This window comes from Canis lupus, chromosome X (assembly GCF_003254725.2).
Source record: "Canis lupus dingo isolate Sandy chromosome X, ASM325472v2, whole genome shotgun sequence".
In the NCBI taxonomy this organism is placed as follows: domain Eukaryota; kingdom Metazoa; phylum Chordata; class Mammalia; order Carnivora; family Canidae; genus Canis; species Canis lupus.
In genome coordinates this window covers 110,298,086-110,317,378 of record NC_064281.1, presented here as the reverse complement: position 1 = coordinate 110,317,378, position 19,293 = coordinate 110,298,086, and the positions used below count along the sequence as shown (strand labels likewise).

Sequence of the window (19,293 nt, the reverse complement as noted above, 5' to 3'; positions counted from 1 at the left end):
TAGTTGGCTAAAGTAGAGCAAAGGTGAAGATCTTAGAGTAAAAGAAGCCTGGGACTTGAAAATCTAGGTTTCTGGGTGACTTGTCCATATGAATGATGGAATTTCCTTTTTTTAAAAATATATTTTTTAAGATTTTATTTATTTATTCATGAGAAACACACACAGAGAAAGGCAGAGACACAGGCAGAGGGAGAAGCAGGCTCCATTCAGGGAGACTGATGTGGGACTCAATCCCGGGTCTCCAGGATCATGCCCTGGGCCAAAGGCAGACACCAAACCGCTGAGCCACCAGGGATCCCGAATGATGGAATTTCCAACGGTGTGCAAGAGTTGGCCTAGAGAGTAAGACTAAACGCCAAATTTCAAAGTGTCCAGTCATTGTCACTTTGTGACTAGAGAGCTGGTTGATAGAGATAATAAAGCATAGTAAAAGGTCACTAGAGATAGAAAAGCCCAAGAACTGTGAAAGGAGTATGGAGTGGGTTGTTCACATCAACATTAAAATTTCGTAGGATGATGGCGGGAGATGGGATGGAAAGGCTGCCAGTGACCCTAAAGAATGAATGGAAATGTTCAGGAGACATGATATCCATGACAAAGAGGGGTAAAATCTTGTATCTCCAGAACCCCAGGGGTGGAAGGACTTTTCATGAGGTTGGATTACTGGGCCATGTATAAGCAATGGTGAGGCAAGAGGAGGTTGACTCCTACCCCTCTGGGAAAGTCTTCAGAAGAGAGCCCAGTCTCCCAAAATACAGTGAGCTGTTGACATGCTGAGCAACACCACAGCCATTGCTGAGGCCTGGGCTCACCTGGACTATAAGTTTGACCTGATATATACCAAGTGTGCCTTTGTTCACTGGTAATGTGAGTGAGGGCATGGAGAAAGGAGAGTTTTCTGAGGCCCATGAGGACATGGCTGCCCTTGAGAAAGATTATGAAGAGGTTGGGATGGATAATGGTGTGGGAGACTAAAGAGTATTAACCTGTCTGCTGCAGTTTTACATTCTTTTGTCTTGGGACTGTCTTATTTCTGTTCTGGAAGCTGTCCATTGTGACCCTAACTTGTCAATACAAGTGATGATTCTATTTTAAGAAGAAGAAGAAGAAAGCCAGTCTTAGGGAAGCCAAGTATTTGTAGGGAAGGTTTTCTGATGTTAAGGACATAGAGAGTTTGGGGACACCTGTATGTCTCAGCGGTTGGACGTCGGCCTTCGGCTCAGAGCCTGATCCTGGGGTCACACAGATGCAGACAGAAGGAGAAGCAGGCTCCCTGCAAGGACTCCATCCCAGGACCCCGGGATTTAGAAAGTTTGAACAAGGGTGGCAGATTCTACGGCCCACGGTTTAATCAGTGATTTAGGAGAGAGGGAGGGAAGGAGAACAGTCGAGTTAGGAATAGGAGGTGGAGAAGAGGAGGACAGAGCAGTAGGAGGATGAGGATGGGCAGCTGGATGAGAGTCCTGAGTTGAAGTAATTGGTTTGAGGGTTCCCAAATTTTTTGGTAGACATCTGCAAGAAATGCCACGTGAATAGTCCAGAGTGCCACAGGAGTACCTGGCAATTGTTCCTATCAGTCTTTTCCCTCTGCAAATGCTGTTTGGATCTGAGCCAGACTAGAGTTCTAGTTTATGTGTTTCTTGCCCCAAACCCTGACATTTATTTTAACTAATGTGAGTCTGCTTTGTTCCAATTATAACAATAAACCCGCTGTTTTAGCAGCGCAGCCCAAATCTTACAGTATACTTTGTGTTCCTTTGAAATTTTATTTTTTTCCAAATGTATTGAAATTCAATTGACATTCAACACTGTGTAAATTTGGGGCGCCTGGGTGGCTCAGTCAGTTAAGAATCCCAACTCTTTTTCGGCTCAGGTCATGATCTCAGGGTCATGAGATCGGGCCCTGTCTTGGCTCTGTGGTCCACAAGGAGTCAGCTGGAGATTCTTTCTCTCCCTCTCTCCCTGCTCGTGTTTTCTTCTCTCCAAATAAATAAAAATAAAATTGTAAAGTATTTTTAACATTGTGTAAATTTAAGGCTTAATGTTCATCTTGCATAGTTATATATATATTTGTATGTAAATATATATTTATACATAATTTATATAAAATTATTTGTATATATTACTTATTATTATATTTTTAAACAAATTTTAAATGTTTATTCCTGGGAGTAAGTGAAGGAATTTACTTTATAGTATTTTATGGTCACCATCAGAGCCCAAATCCTGTTTTCACTATAGCAACTGAATGGTTGGGTGTTTATTCATATAAGTAAAAAAGAAAGAGTGATGGCAAAAGTAAACCTTAGGTATTACTTGGTGGATTGCATTATGCCATGGGCAATTGCTGAACTCAGCCATACTTAAACATTTACAAAGCCAGTTTTGATTAGCTCTTTAATCCTGATTATCAGATAGAGTTTAGTCTACTAAACTAAGTCCAGTGGTGATTATTACTGAGATTTATAGCCACTGATACCACAAAATCTTACAATTTAGCTGTTGAGGAATTCAGGTGGAGGGGTATTACCTAAGAAAGCTAATCTTTCTCTGGCTTGTCATATACCAGGTAATAGCTAGAGGCTGAGGTCAAGCGATTTATATACTCCTTTACTATAAACCTTTAAATATAAATGCATAGAAGACAGGCTTAACTTTTGGAAGGTCACATTAAAATTCAAAGATTCATATGTTTAAAAAAATTTTTTTAAGATTTTATTGATTTGTTTGACAGGGAGGACGCAGGGTGGGGGGAGGGAAGACGGAGAGGGAGAAAGCAGGCTCCCTGCTGAGCAGGGCTCCTGACATGGGGCTGGATTCCAGGACCCCAGGATCATGACCTGAGCCCAAGGCAGATGCTTAACTGACTGAGCCACCCAGGTGCCCCCAAATGAAATTTATATGATAAAGGTTATCACACAACAGACTGAGCAATCTACAGTAGCCTACAACTTCTCTTGCTGTAGGAGTTTCTTTCTTAATTATTCCCAAAGCAAATCCATTCAGACATCAAAAATGAATGGGACAGCTTATTTGGCAAGCATAAGCATGTTTTAAAAATGATTTCGAAGATTTGTAAAGATTAACTTAAACACACTAATGAAAAAGAAATATTTATGGTGATTTATCTGAATCTCTTCCTTTTTTGTTTTTTATAGAGAGGGAGAGAAAGAATTTTAAGCAGATTCCACATCCAGCACAGAGCCCTAGACAGGCCTCCATCTCCCAACCCTGAGATAATGACCTGAGCTGAAAACCAACAGTCTGACGCTTAACCTACTGAGCCACCCAGGCGCCCTGGTTTCTCTACATCTCTTAAAAGCAGAAGTATAACATAGGAATGATAGTTATCACTGTGCCTGGCTCTTTTGATGCTTTTTAAATATTTGTTTCAAGTTTAGGAAAGAATAGGCCTTTGGTTTAGGGGATCTCCCCCTCTGCACATATTATTTGTGTAAAGGAACAGTGGGAGAAGGTGAATGTGTGAGGCCAGCTGTTTCCAGGTCTAAGCCTGTAGCCCTCTCTTTGTCCAAGCAGCTCACTGCTCTGACCACCTCCTTCTCCCCCTTTAGTTAGGATGCTACTAAGTAAAGGGCAAGATGGGAGGTTTATTCACATTGTCTGCTTGTGTATGTGCTTTCCTTCTCGGCACCCAGCCTTCCTTGCACTGCAGGTGTTGGAGAGCCATGTGCTATTTCACCGTTGTGTACATTTAATTACACTTGCTGTTTATTTCTGCTTTCAACCTAGTGCTTAAGCCAGAGCCGTTTGCTCTCTCATACTCCCTGAATTCCAACCCTAAGCGGAGTCATTTACCATAACCTTTGAGGAACCTTTTGAAATTGGCTTTAGTTCTTTTTGCAAGCATTGTGAATGACCTGTAGGTTTCCCAGGTCCATTGAAATCCTGAGTAAAGACACGATGTACTGTTCTGTCTTATGCTTATATGGTAATTAAGTATTATCTGGTCAGTGTAGCATAGGTCACTTAAATATTCATGATCATTTTGATATTTTAAGCGTGCTTTCTTCCATTTTACAAAGATTGTATCTCTCTTTTTATTCTGGTTATGAAAATGTTCACGTTGATTTCATTTGCGCCACTGTATTGCAAGTATAATAACCCTCCAGATATATTTCAGTTATTTGTATTAGGATTACATCTTTTTTTATGTAGACATGTTTTATCTGTGTTGGAAGCAACTGGTTAATGGCAGCAAAGGAATCTGCTATTTACTATATAACAACAATTAATATTTGAGTATTTAGTGTTTGAAGGTACTCTCTTAATTGTCTCATAAATAATCATCAACAGCATCATCTTTTATACAGATAGGGAAACTGAGACATGATGTGGTTAAGGAATTTGCCCAGGGTTACTTAGCTAGTAAGGGGCAGAACTAGAATTTGAACCCAGATATCTGGCGCCAGAACCCACCCACCTATCCATTATGCTTGTCTTCCTTCCTCATCACTTTGAAACCACTCGTTAATTGCCAGCCTCTCTGAAGGAAGGTCATTAGAGTTAAGAGTGTCAGAGTGCCTCTGATTTTTGAACAGCAAAAGTACACCTATTAGAAAATAGGAGATGGTTAGACTTTGAGACTCTAGCCTTGATCAAATTATATTGTCTCAGTTCATTGCTTGATGATCCTTGATGATCTCAACTGGCTCTAAATAATATGCTGATTTGGGGGCCAGGCTGTTTAGTCAAATGAGCCATATCTGTCTGTAATTCTTCTGTCACTCCATCTATTTTTCTATCCATCTACAGAATTCATCTCTGTAACACCCTTAGGTGTTGCTTATCCTTATCGAGGAAGCAAATCACAAATGTATACTAAGAGAATAAGATAAAGAGGTCCAAGAACCAGTGGCTAATCACCTTGAGGGGGAAGCCAATATATGAAGGTTTGCCCATTTTATGTACCTACAGCCGTGCATGTCACAGGGGTCTCTTGATTAGACTGCTGACTTTGGCATAGTTGAGCCTTCAGTTTACTTTCAAGGAGACTCATGCAAGTAATTTCAGTCCAGGGGAGCAGCAGTTGGGAATAAACTGAGATACTTAGAAAATGAGGAAGGAGACCAGTTTGGTAGGAGCAGAGCCTTCTTGCACAGGATTACTAGTAGAACATCTGGTTGGAATGGTTAACAGAGGTCAGGTTGTGTTAGAGAAACCCTGAAACCAAGCACAGTATGTGACTAAAGATAAAATCCTCTTGTCATTGTAGCCAAATTCTAGTTTTGGAGCATGCTCCACATGTGAAATACACAATAGATTTGAAAATGAATTTAATCACAGTCTGGATTAAAAGAAGCCAAAGTTCCCCAAGACTCTGACATGCATTAATCTTGAAATCTTCCTAGACTAACTCTCCCTGGCCCTAGTCAGCCTCTGCATTTCAGCAACCCTTATTCTTCCTTCCTACTTCGGTGTTTACTTAGCATTGTGCCACAGATGGATTTATATGCCCCCTTCGCTTATGTCCCACTCATGTTCTTTGGTCAACCTCATGAGATTATTATTATTTGTTTTAACTTCATGAGATTATATGTCAGGACAACTCCAGCTAAGAGGTAACATGGAGGACAAAGGAGCTAAGTGATTGAAGTGTACTCCAGCCTGCCTCTGCTTGCTGACAAATGACCTCCCATGGTGGCAAGTGGTGAAAGAGTGAAAGTTGTGTGGGGCCCCTGGGAGCCAGGGCTCATCTTTTTTGAGTTATAACCTGAGATTTCCCAGTCTCAGAAACATAGTTAGCTAGGGGTAATAAGAAAAAAGGATTTTCCTTAGGGAAATTACCACTTTATTTATCTATCTGTCTCTCTGTCTAATCTATCTGTGAGCATGACGGGGTGGGGGGGAAGGGGTGGAAGGAGAAAGAAAAGCAGACTCCCTGCTGAGTGCATGGAGCCCCACAAGGGGCTTAATCTCAGGACCCTGAGAATCATGACCTGAGCCAAAGGCAGATGTTTAACTGAGCCATGCAGGCACCCCCGGGAAAATTACCACTTAAGAAAAAAAAAAATCTTACGTGGGTTCCATTATTTGTCCGTTCCAAAGCATTTAACCTTTTATTTATTTTTTATTTTTATTTTTTTGCTTTTTGCCTTTTGCCTTTTCTGCTAACAGAATGGTTGAAAACTTTGAAATATGCCACTTTTGTGTTTGAGTTGTTTTTCTACAAAAGATCCACTGTAGTCTCGGCATAGAAATAGCAAAAACTGAAGGGAGAAAATTTGCTAGGTTGTTTTTTGAATATTGATAAAAGGAGTTTCCTTATGGCTGTGCTACTCTTGAATGTTGGGCTTTAATCTTCTTATTTGAAGTTTCATTTGAACAAATAGGTTTCTTTCCCAGCCCATTGTACCAACAGCCATATCGACCTGAAAACTACTGAAAAAACGAAAACGAGTTCTGTTTTTTTCCTTGGAGTAGGATATCTGGATTTTGTGTTTCCTTCTCGGTAGTGTTCTTTAAGACTGGAAGTTATCCAAGAAATAGTGGTGCTGGTTACATGCTGTTGTTTTCGTATTTATTAGTAAACCCTTTATGCAAGCTTCATTACAAATTGTTGTTTTAAATACTATACAAATGATATCAGTTAATCCTTGAGGTGTTGTTTTTTAAGATGCAGTTTATTTTCATTTCCCAGAAGCACAGGGATAATCTTAATATTGTATAAATGTCCTTTGACGCCTTTAGCAGAGTCATTTTTGTGTGGGACTTTCTATATGTCAGTGATATTTCTCTCTGCTCTTCCTGCAGAGAAATCAATGCTGCAAAAAAATACCCTGCCCCAGTTTATGATTATTAAATGAGGTGGACTTGAAAGGAGAACTGTGCATGACTGGCTGATTTCAATTGTGTTTGCCCTGGACCTACCCGCTCTTCCATAGTGCATACTAGCTAGATGATGGGCCCCCCCGAAAACCTTTTACAACTTGTCCTTGTACATTATGGCAGGTTATATTCATGGAAGTCAAAGTAATATAAATATAATCTGATTTTCTTCGCAGAAACAATATTACATTGAGGATTATATTCGTGGCCTGATGCCTGACTTTTTTTTTGTTTTTTAGCAGAAATGACCATAACCACCATTTCTAATCAACTGTTTAATCAACTGGAAATGATGAATCTGAATACTGCTCTGCATAAAATTTTCTGAAGTGTATATAAATCAGTTAACAAAGTATCACCATAACCAGTCGCATTAAATTATGTTTAATGAGCTCGTGTCAGTTCTTGTTGTCACAATCATTGCCTTGTTTTTATTGAAACTAATCAAAAGGTTTACCAAAAAAACACACTTTCTGCAAAATCAAGGAATTCACAAAGGATTTCTTTGGCAGAATGTTGGAGGAGACTTTTGGGGAGACTTGGAATTATGGATTTTTGAAAAGCTGAATTGAGATTTTCTTTTTGCTTTGTTCATTGTAAATTCTCTGTAGCAGACATAGATTTTGGAGAAAAGGTGTAAGTGACAGCTGAGAGATCGGAAAGGTGATTACAAGTTAAGAAGGTAAAGGGGAGATGGAAGAATGTTGGATGTGGAGTAGGAACCCTGGAGCTGGGAGGGGCCTGGGGCTCATCTGGAATGGAAGGAAAGCCAGTGGGCTGTAACAGAGAAAATAAGCGGAGAAGCTTGGGGCAGGAAAAGGTTGGAGAAGCAGAGGAAGAGACCTGGCTCTGCAAGACCTTGCAGGTCAGAGTAAGGATTTTAGTTTTTGATTTTAAAATCAGTGGGAAACTATTAAAGCAGGACTTAGAGAAGCGATCTGAGCAGGCTTGTTGTGTGTGGTGATCATGTGGTGCTGGCTGGGGCAGCTGTCAGACCACTGCGCAGCCATCATTCCTGATACTTAGCTAATTTGTCTGAGTATTTGATTAATATCTGGTCTCCCCCACTACACTGCAAGCTCCCCAAAGGCAGAAATGGTGTCAGTTTTTTATTTACCACTTTATCTACAGTATCTTGCATAATAGGGACTTAGTAGATGCTGGTTGAATGAAGGCATCAACTGTATTAACAGTTTTGCCTTGGGACCTGCTGTGAAGCACAGGTGTTACTTTTGATTGTGGTGAAATTCACATAACATACAATTAATAATTTTAAAAACGATTCAGTGGCATTTAGTACATTCACATGTGAAACCACCAAATCTATCGTGTTCTGTAGCATTTTCATCATTATGACAACCATCAACTTGCTTTCTGTTTTTATGGATTTACCTATTCTGAATATTTTATATAAGTGGAATCATACAGTATGTGGCCTTTTGTGTCTGGCTTCTCTCAAGTAGCATAATGTTGTGTAGCATATATCAGTAATTCATTCCTTTTTATGCCTGAGTAATATTCCATTGTATGGCTATACCATACTTTGTTTATCCATTCATTTGACGATGGGTATTTGAGTGGTTTCCACCTTTTGACTATATTGTAAATAGTGCTGTTATGAACATCAATGCACAAGTTTTTATTTGAACACCTGTTTTCAGTTCTTTTGGGGCATGTATATAAGAGTAAAATTGCTGGCTCCTGATAATTCCTTGTTTAGCTTTTTCAGGAGCCGCCAAATTGTTTTCCACAGAGGCTGAACTATTTTATATTTCTTTCCATCAGCAATGTATATGCGAGTTGCAATATCTTCACATCCTCACCAGTACTTTTTATTTTCTGTGTCTTTTTAAAATTCTAGCCATTCCAAAAGAATGTTACCTGTAAAATACATGAATGAGGGGCACCTGGGTGGCTCAGTCGTTAAGCATCTGCCTTTGGCTTGGGTCCTGAACTCCGGATCTTGGGATCACCCCCTACCCCCGTACTCAGCGGGAGTCTACTCTCTCCCTCTGCCCCCCTCCTCATGCTTTCTCTCAAATAAATAAATAAAATCTTAATTAAATGCATGAATGAACCTCCCCTTATTCACATTGAATATTTCATTCTTTGATACCTCATCACATTGTTGCTCAGTATTATGAAAAGTTTCAGTGAAGCTCAAAGGTGCATGCACACTGGACTGAAATGGGTTCTAAATCGTAAAATCAGGACACTTGGGTGGCTCCGCGGTTGAGCGTCTGCCTTAGGCTCAGGGTGTGATCCCAGAGTCCGGGATCGAGTCCTGCATCAGGCTCCCTGAATGGAGCCTGCTTCTCCCTCTGCCTGTCTCTGCCTCTCTGTCTCTCATGCATAAATAAATAAAATCTTAAAAGATTAAAAAATAAATCCATAAAATCAATGTCCAACATCATTCTGGTACATTGCCTTCTAAGAAAAGCTTGCCAGTTTTAGGAGAACCCCACCTTTTCTTCTTACCATTTTTAGGATCGAATATGAGGTCTGAAAGACTAATCTTGACATCTAAAGAAATCTTTTTCTTCTGTAACTATGTGTTGCTTAAAACCTCTTCTATTGAAGATGTCTTTTGAGAATTGCATGGAGAATGATGAGGAAGCCCCATGCAATCTTAGAGCAGAATGTTCTCATCACAGGTAATTTTCTTTTGGTTTGACACATTTATATTTCTACCCATTTCCTTGCTGTTTCCTTTTATTTCTCTCTCACTGTCTTTTTTTAAAGCTAACTATGCCCAGCATCCAGAGAAGAAATGTACCTGCTTGCCTTTGGTCTAGGGCAAATGACTGGGAACCAAACAGGTACAGAAGCAGGACATCTTAGAATACTCGAGTACACTGTAAGATTTTTCCTGCCCATCCACAGTCATCAGTCCACCATAATTAATTGGTTCTCAGTAATAATGCTAAAATATGCAGATGCACTTTAATTTCTAACCTTCGAGAATCATCTTTATTCTATTGGGTTCTGCCATTTATTTATTTTTTTTTTTTAAGATTTTATTTATTTATTCATGATAGTTACACAGAGAGAGACAGAGAGGCAGAGACACAGGTAGAGGGAGAAGCAGGCTCCACGCAGGGAGCCCAACGTGGGATTCGATCCTGGGTCTCCAGGATCGTGCCCCGGGCCAAAGGCAGGCGCCAAACCGCTGCGCCACCCAGGGATCCCGGGTTCTGCCATTTAACTAATGCTGTGATTGTTTTCTCTTTGTGTTTAGGTTTTACATCATATCTGAGTTTCCAAAGTAGAATAAGAATAGACTTAGAAATGTATTAACACAGGGACACCTGGGTGGCTCAGTGGTTGAGCATCTATCTGCCTTTGGTCCAGGGCGTGATCCTGGAGTCCCGGGATCAAGTCCCACATTGGGCTTCCTGCGTGTTGCCTGCTTCTCTCTCTGTTTATGTCTCTGCCTCTCTCTGTGTCTCTTATGAATAAATAAATAAAATCTTTTTAAAAAATGTATTAACACATTTGCATACACATATGGCTTTTATAACAATGTGAAGTAGAGTGAAATGCATTGCAATCAGGAGAATTGAGTCTTTGTGCACATTTAATTATCAAGTACTCGTCATGACTAATCTGCTGTGTTCCACTGAGCAACAATCACTTAATGCTACAACCACTGTGCTGTTTCATGATTTAGCTGAAAGCATTTTTCCTGTTCAGAGCTTGCCAGGTATTTTTAATGTTGGCTGTAAAATTCTTATAATTGTTCCAAATACCCCCTGTGTGTGCTTTGGAAATTGCTCATTGCTATTTTCAATCATGTACTTGAACAGAATCTCAAACTACTGTTTGTCCTATTTGGTTAAAAACAAAAAAAAATGTTGGTCTGGGGGTGGTATGACCTTTGGTGTAAGAAGTGCTTGTTTTTTAGAAGTCATACATTCTGAATGTGTCTGCTCTCATAAAAATTCTTTTGAGTGGTTTTATATCTCTGCATGTGTTTCATTTTATAGTGAAAAAAAACCTTTGTACAAGTAAAATTTGTAATTCTAAGTGGTTCATTAATTTTTAAAATTGTTCTTATGGTGGTTAATCCTAACCTGTTTTAACTTGAGGTTGTTTGTACCCTGACTGCCAGGACAAAAAGTTCATTCTATTTTATCAGAATAAACGGTTTCCCTTGGGTAACAGGCACATTTGAGAACGCATTTATTTTTTTTCGCATGTAAAGATTACTGTTAAGTAATTTGACACTGTGGGGGTTTAAATGGGCATCCATAAAGCCCCAAAAAGCTAATGTACCTTTTAGTGGACCAAAATTAGCACCCTTGGGGCACATGAGCCTTCCCTTGGTCTTTGTGACTTTTTGTTTCTTTTATTTTTTCCTCCTTTTCTACTTTGAAGCCTATGAATAAATTTAATCCTGAGTACATTATCTTCTCATATGTATCCGTTTGAAAATTACTTTCTCTTCAAACAGGTAATCTCTTTCCCAGTGTTTTTTTTTTTTTTTAAGATTTTATTTCTTTATTCATGAGAGGCACAGAGAGAGAGGCAGAGAAGTAGGCTCCTCTCAGGGAGCCCAATGTGGGACTCGATCCCGGGACCAGGATCACACCCTGAGCCAAAGGCAGACGCTCAACTGCTGAGCCACCCAGGTGTCCTTCTTTCCTATCCTTGAACAGTTTTTTTGTTTGTTTGTTTTGGTCCGGGCTGAAACAGGTGGCAAATGATACAACATCCAAAACCACATTTCATGTTTTATTGCTGGAAATCTGGCCCCAATTCCCCTGTATCCTTTTAGGTTACTTAGTCCAGCTCTCCTTGAGTTACCCAGGAAGACATCAATTCTCAGAGTTCCCCAAGACGCACACAGACTAATCAGTAGAAGGCAATTAGAACCAAGATCTCCTGGTTTCTTGCCTCTCATAATTAAGCCTTAGAAGCAGAAGCACCCACTTGGGATCATGGCCAAACACTTAATTTTCTTTATCTATTTCTGGCATACGTGGAGAGAATTGTCACAAATTTAACAATTATCTCACCTCATACTCTTGAGTGCCTTCCCGATATTACTGATGGTGAAGAAGGAAGAACTATATTAGAATAGCTTTGCCCAGGGGAACCTGGATAGTGCGATTGGTTAAGCATCTGACTCTTAGTTTCAGCTCAAGTCATGATCTCAGGGTCCTGGGATCAAGCCCTATGTCGGGCTCCATGGTCTGCTCGGGGTCTGCTTGAGATTCTCTCCTTCTGCTCCTCCTCGTGTGAGCTCACTCTTACTCTGTCATAAATAAATAAATCTTTAAAAAAATGGCAATAGCATTGCACAAGAGGGAGGATTACAGGAGCAGCCTTTCCCCTTCTCTGAGGAACCTCATTATTTTCCCCTGTAATGCAGTTTGGAGAAACTTGGTGTGATATATTCTGATCTTCCCAGTCTGTCTTACAGTGTGGCATTCCTAGTTGCTACTACCTGAAGGCGTATTACAGTTTCACAAATCAGGGTGCCTGGGTTGTGCAGTCAGTTAAGTGTCTGATTCTTGATTTTTGCCCAGGTCGTGATCTCAAGGTTGTGAGATGGAGCCCTCTGTCAGGCTCCACGCCCAACTTTAAGATTCATTCATTCTTTCTCGCTCTCTCTCTCCCCCCCCACCCCTCCTCCTCCTAAAATTCTTTTTTTCACAAATCAATTTTTATTATACAGAAATAATAATACCCATAAATAATGAAGCCATAAATAAATATTTGATGTGGTCTTCAATATACTGAGAGTTTCTACATTATGCTTCAAACATACAGCTAATTTCTGATGAATCTTTTAAGCATGTCTTAGGAGTAATTACAGGTCACCTGTTAAATTTATAGGAGCACCCAATCTTTATAATGCACAGCAGCTTCGAATCCAAAGCTTCTGGGGGGAGAGAAGGGAGATACAGAGACGCATCAGTAGTTGTAGTACAGTCCCCAAGTGACCATGTGCTCTGCCACAAAGGAGAAATGGTTTGCTAATTTTATATCCATGATGTCAGATCAGCAGTTCCAAAGGACTGGTGGCTTATGTTATACACAACAGACTCCAGGGGACTCCTCACTTGTGGTCAGACAGGCCACCTGTCAACTTCCCTTGCCAACTGTAGTCCTTTTCATGCATACCAAGGAACAGTGTTTTCAGCCAAGCACTCTCTGTCAGTGGCCCATAATTCACCCTGCCCCTTTGTGTAGGGGTGACCTCAGAATGGCCTATGCCTCTTCTGTGGGGCGAGAAGCTTTCTTGCTCTAAATAATACATTTATACCTGAATTATGTTGAGGCCATTACCTAGTTCCGGGCTGCTGACCCAGTTCCTGGAATTTTAATATTCGCATAGTTGGTTAGTATCTGCAAGCTTCATCCTCTTCTCAAGTAAATAGCCTTTACAGTCCTTTAAAGTGATCTCTGGGTGTTTTGTTAATCCTACAGTAAGCAGTCTTTTAAGTTCTGTGACCTTCTTTTACTGTTAAGAAAGTGGAGGCTCACCTAAGCCATAGATACATTATAAGGTGTATAATATGAACATAGGTATCAACAGTACTTCCAAGGGTCATGTCTTTATTGCTTCTCCTGTTCCCTCCAAACCTTGCCCTAAAAGCCTTCTCTGAAAGGGAAGGTGCTGTTTTCAAGAACAGACTTCTTTTAAGTCATTGTTATTTGAGCCAGAAGTTGCCACAAGAACATGGTTGAATGGAAGGCTAGAAATAATTCACTGAAGAGGTGGCTACCTTTTGTGAGACTTGACTCACAACTCAGCGCCCCTCCTCCTTATTTTCTTGGTTACTCAACTCAGCCTTCCTCCACAATGGAATCTTGTTTTTTTACCTACCTCTTTTGTTAGGGATTTTAAAACAACAGGTATAGCCTGGGTGTGCTATTTAAACCAATTACATACATCCTGAACAATTTTTTTCTAGCTAGTTTGCTTTCTGTATGATATTTAACGATACTGGGGGAGGGGATCCATTCCTTGGTTTCACTCACTGAACATACTCCAGCATACATTTGAACTGTTAGACCTTTCTAGAAACTTATTATCACCTTTCTAATGATGTTATCGAAATGGGAGATAAAACCCCGTTTGGGACTTCAGACACTTCTTTTGCAATATATTTTTTTGCTCTGGCTGGAGTTGATCTCTTCATACATTGTAATGAAAATTATTTTCTGGTGACCTAGAAAGTGATATTTGGATGAGAATTTGCTCTTTTAGGTAGATATTGGTAAAGGCATCTTTCACCCTAATATTCAGTGGTTCTTTTCCTTGCCATTGTTAGGTATAACTGCTGCTAAGATAAAACTTCCTTACCTGTGAGATCTCTAAAAGGTGATAAAAAAAAAATCCTCTATCCCTAAGGGACTTCCCCACAAAACCCATCTGTTTAGGCTATATATATTTTTTTCTACACATTTTTGAAGCTTCAATGTACAGTAGTAGTCGCTCTTATGGTGGGGTGACTCAGTGTATCATAGCGAATGCCTAGATTGTATATCTTTCTCTTTATTTACTTGACTAGAACCCAAAGTTCAAATGAACTTTCTCAAATGTGTGATTTTCTTAGTTACATTTCTTGTCATGGTGTATCCATTGCAGGCATGGGTTAGAAAAGAACTTTACAAGATAAGAAAAATACCATGTGGTGCAAGAAACTAATATTCTAAAATGCTACTTTAAAATCAGAAGTCACAAAGGCAAATCAGGTGTTTGGAGAAGAGTAACAAAAAAGATGTCATATGGTGTCTTAACAGAGGCCAGGACACCAGAGTGCTGCTTCAAAATCTTAAGTAACAAACCAGTCTTCTAGTGCTTCTTTTGCCGCCTCCCTTGGAGATACAGAAACTTGCAAGCCACAGTTGGCTGACTTCCCAAATTCTGAGAAACTTTACAAGGATCACAGGGGTTGGTACAAGTTGCTTGATAATCTGCAGCATTTTCTCTGCGATTTAGCTGCCATTGTGTTAGCAAATTTTCACCTGTCGGTATGCAGCTGGTCCCATCTTTCCCTCCAGCCTCTGAGGTTTGTGATCTATTCTTTTATTCTGATCTTCTCTACCAGGTTGGGCTTTGAGGTCTTGGGGCCTTGTTGCTTCCTATTTGCATATGCATTTTTATCCATTTCCTGAGGGCTATGGTAAACGGATTATCAGTTGCCTCGCTGTTGTTTTTATCCTCTACAAGTTATGTGCCTCTCTATATAGATTTTTTAAGTTTGTTAAGTGTTTGGAATGCAAAGTGGTGTGTAGCTATGGATAGTGAAAGTGAAAAGTAACATCTCAAACCTTATAGACCTGTATGCTCAGTTCATCTCTAGTTAAGTTTGTGTGCATATTGTCAGGCTCTAGGGTAAGAGAAATACTGTCCACAAGGAAGTGGAGTCGCTGAGCCTCCTCCAAAACTTTAAGAATCTCAGGTTACTTTCTAAAAATGGAAGAATCTCTGAATCATTAAGAAAATTCTTGTTAGAGTCTTAAATCGCTAAATGCTTAACAGCATTTTTGATCTATAATTATCACCTGCCCTAAAGACAGCTGTATTTCATCTTTAGAGCCACATTTCCATAGCCCTGAGGTATTTGGAGTAAAGGCATGTTGGGGATGGGGAACAGAATGAGAACACTTAGAATTGATTGTCCCTGGTGAAATTAAACTGCTCAGTGGATCACATTTAGATAATCAAAGTCTAACTCTTGAGCTTCCAAGCAAGGAATTTTTCTTACCTAAGTTCTAAGCATTGTATTGCTGATTTTGGTGTTTTTAAAAAGATTATTTATTTACTTGAGAGAGAGATCAAGAGAGAGCCAGCACTGGGGGGGGGGGGGGGCAGAAGGAGAAGGAGAACCAGGCTTCCTGCTGAGAAGGGAGCCCGACTTGGGGCTTGATCTCAGGACCCTGAGGTCATGACCAAGCCAAAGGCAGACACTTAAACACACTGAGCCACCCAGGCACCTCTGATTTAGGTTTTTGGTTTTGTGGGGTTTAATATCCATTTCCTATAGCAGATTCTATTCAATTAAATGTGCTGCCATCAGGTAGTGCCTAATTAGAGACAATCTTTGTGTCTAGGGATGTACTTTGAATATTCAATTGTCTTTTGATCAGGTGTTTGAGAGTTTCGGTTAATATGACCATAATTAAGCTTTAAAGGCAAGACGACACAAAAATGTCTTGTCCTGGTCTTGCTTCACTACGCCTGGCAAAGGAGAGAGACAGCTTAATCACTTAAGAAGATGCCATAAAAGCAAAATCTGAAAAGTGCGATTTTAGGGCTCCTTTTAGAGTTATGACTATAATTGATAATTGACTATAATTGATAATTAAACATCAAGATTATTCTTGGCTTGTTATAATGGAGTGGGCTTGGAAATCTCTGCAATGCGACCACTGAATACATTGTAGCAATTTTAACCAAGAGGCTTAATACACTGGAAATGTTCCTTGGCACTGTGGTGCCCTCTTCCCTGCAGCTCACCCCTCCAACCCTAGAACACAAATACTGAGTTTTAGGAGCATTTTAATAGATGCTTGAAATTTTGATGAAATGCTAGTTCATTCAGTTTTCAGTTCATTTGGCCTTTTAAAGACTGATTATGCTGTTCAAAAACTCTAGTGCTTCAGAAAAGAAAATAGCTTTGAGGCTGGGGTGCAGAGAACAGTTTTAAATCATTGCCAGGGTGGAGGGGGCACCTGGGTGGCTCAGTTGTTGAGTATCTGCCTTCTGCTCTGGTCGTGATCTCAGAGTCCTGGGATGGAGCCTTGCATTGGGCTCTCTGCTTGGCAGGGAGTCTGCTTCTCCCTCTGTGCACTGTTTCTCGCTCTCAAGTGAATATATAAAATCTTTTTAAAAATAAATCATTACCAGGTTTTCAGAATTTTAATAACTAGTTTTTGTTCATTTCTGAGGAAATATTTAATATTTGCTTTAGTAACTCACAAAGAGCAGTCTGATGACCAGTAACAATAATGCCGTGGGGCTCCTGGGTGGCTCAGTGGGTTGAGCATCCGACTCTTGATCTTGGCTTGGGTGTCAGTCTCAGGGTTGTGGGTTCAGGCCCCATGTTGGACTCCACATTGAGCATGGAACCTACTTTCAAAAATGTTTAAATATAAAAATAAGTAAAAACTATGCTGTAATTGCCAGGGATGACATCAGTAGTGATTTGCTGATAACCTGAGTGGCTTTGCATTACATCAGGGCTTGTAATTCTTATTATCTATGATATAAATAGTTGATAGTAGGTTAACCACATGCAAAATAAGTGTTGAAGGAGAATCTCATTTTGTGAGTAGCTTAAAGTGATTGGAGAGGGCATTATTTGAGGGCTATTTGTATTTGTATGCTTTGAAAAGCAAATTGTTTAAATTTTACTGACTCTTAAAATGTGGGATTATGGCTGGTATTCTAAAAGCTTGTAGGATCTTAGTTAACAGCAGTCACTTACTCAAAGCAAAAGATTGTATAGCAGTTTTCACAGGCATGGGCTGCAAAGTAGTATTGTCACCTGGGGAGCCTCCAGAAAAAATTACGTATTAAATAAAAGACCCAGTCATTGGTGTTGTGTTTAAAGCCAATGTGTGGCCAGAATTAGTAACAACTGATCTATAACTAAGTAATAAATTTTAAGTCTGCAAGCACCTGGAAAGGATGGGGACATGAGCTCTGTTTTAGATTCTATGCCAGCTTTTATAGTGATAGCCTTATATTGAGGTCTCTATTTTCTCTCAGTTCTTATTGAGTAACTGGTCTAGAGGTAATCAAACAAATTATACTTTCAACAGCTTTTTATGTGTTATGACCAGCAAAGGCATGTGATTTTAAGATGGTAGTAGTTGAATAACAGTGCCATTTTGCTGATTTTTATGGAGACATTATATTTTGGTATAAATTACTTAACCTTTTTTCCCCCTACAGTATTCAGTTTATACTATGGAAGTATAAATCAAGAGTACAAAGGGGTGGCTTTTATCTTGAGGGAAAAAATTGAATTGCTTTCTCTGTTAACTCATATATTATAAATATCCTTTTTAATATTTTTCCATACTTTTTATTCTAGTGTATGATGTGCTGTTAAAATAGAATCTGTGCCAGCATATGTCAGCTTTTTTAAAATGCCATTTCTGAGGACATTTGGATGGGAAGCAGTTCAACACAGGATGGACTCTTAATGAATTAAAATTCATTTTGAGGTGGCAGGAATCATACACTCCCACTCCAGACTACATCATGTGCCATCCAAAAGAGAAATGTTTTTATGATTCCTATTTGGAGTTTCTCTGCCCTGGCTAAGGTACCCACATTATTCACAATCACAGGAACCCAAAACCACTGTTTTAACACTCCACATTGGCAGCAAGTGGAAAAGTACAGTGAAATTTATGCATGAGTTCAGCGCTGCCATTTCTATGCAAACTAAACAATGTTATAAGTTAGAGCAAATTCCACCAGAAATTGCTGGTTCTTCAGATTTTAGGGTGAAGCAGGCATGGAAAAGTCCTCTATTTCACCACACTCCAGCCCCAGTCACAGGTAGCTGCAAATCCAAACTTGCCTGGGCTGAAGAGACTTTGTTCTTTAAAAAAAAAAAAAAATCCTCAGGAGTGGACATTATACAACTCCTCTCAGACCCCTCTTTCATCATCTAACAGTGATCACTGCCAGGATCTCCTCCCCCACCCTCCCAAGCCTACACAGCAATTTCAATCCATTTTCTCCAACTTAAATAGGGATAGAAGTCACACAGGCCTTATTTGAAAGTGATCAGAGAAATAATGTATGGGGAAAGCTCTTAGTAAAACTGTAAAATGCCATTCAGATGTAGGGAATTGATAAAAATATTATGTGCCTGGAAAATTGTGTTATGCTTGTTCTTTCCTTTTGTTGTCTGGAATGCTATTACCTGCCAGAGAAGAAAGTTGAAGACCATTCAGAATTGGGGAACTACTAGTTCATTTTTGTTTTGAAGTTAATCAGTGGCCACTGTTAATCGAGGGGAACAATCTATATTAGCAGTGCAGAAAACATCCTCTTTCACTGACCCTCTACCTCTTTTCCTTTTCTCCTTCCTCCTTTCCATTTGTAGAATGATCTGAGAACTGACATAAAAGGTAACTCTTCCTTATTTACTCTATAGCCTCTTCTTGGTTGTGTGAAAAACAAAACAATCATACAAATGTTGAGGGTTGTAAATTGCAGTATGTATATGTACATACATATGTATATACAGAATTGTCAAGTAATTTGACAATTTCTGTGATTCAAATCTATACATTATAAGGTTCAGGTCTGTTGTAGAGACTACAGTGAACACCATAACTTGGAACAGGTGGGGGTAAGGGTGAAGCAGAAGCAGAACAAGCTATACTTTATTTAGCAAGGTGTACTCAACTTTCTGTTTACATTTTGCAAAATGGATATTATGGAAAGTTTAGTGCTCTTATCAGTAA

General features: G+C 39.6%; 1 protein-coding gene across 8 annotated transcripts in view; it reads left to right on the top strand.

Annotated features, from left to right (window-relative positions):
• ATP11C (ATPase phospholipid transporting 11C) overlaps positions 1 to 19,293 on the top strand; it is a 193,199-nt gene that overhangs the window by 74,418 nt on the left and 99,488 nt on the right. For 4 of the 8 annotated variants that reach the window (XR_007409492.1, XR_003141712.3, XM_025460870.2 and 1 more), the window contains exon 1: positions 14,763 to 14,870. The exons of 2 other annotated variants lie outside the window; for them this stretch is intronic. Coding sequence is in view for 4 of the 6 variants with exons in the window: in XM_025460870.2 (XP_025316655.1) it covers positions 14,835 to 14,870 (36 nt within the window). In the remaining 2 variants the exon portion in view is untranslated. Of the gene's footprint in view, positions 1 to 14,761; positions 14,871 to 19,293 lie in introns of those variants that run through there. 2 more of the 8 variants (XM_025460867.3, XM_025460865.1) reach the window with 2 other exon arrangements.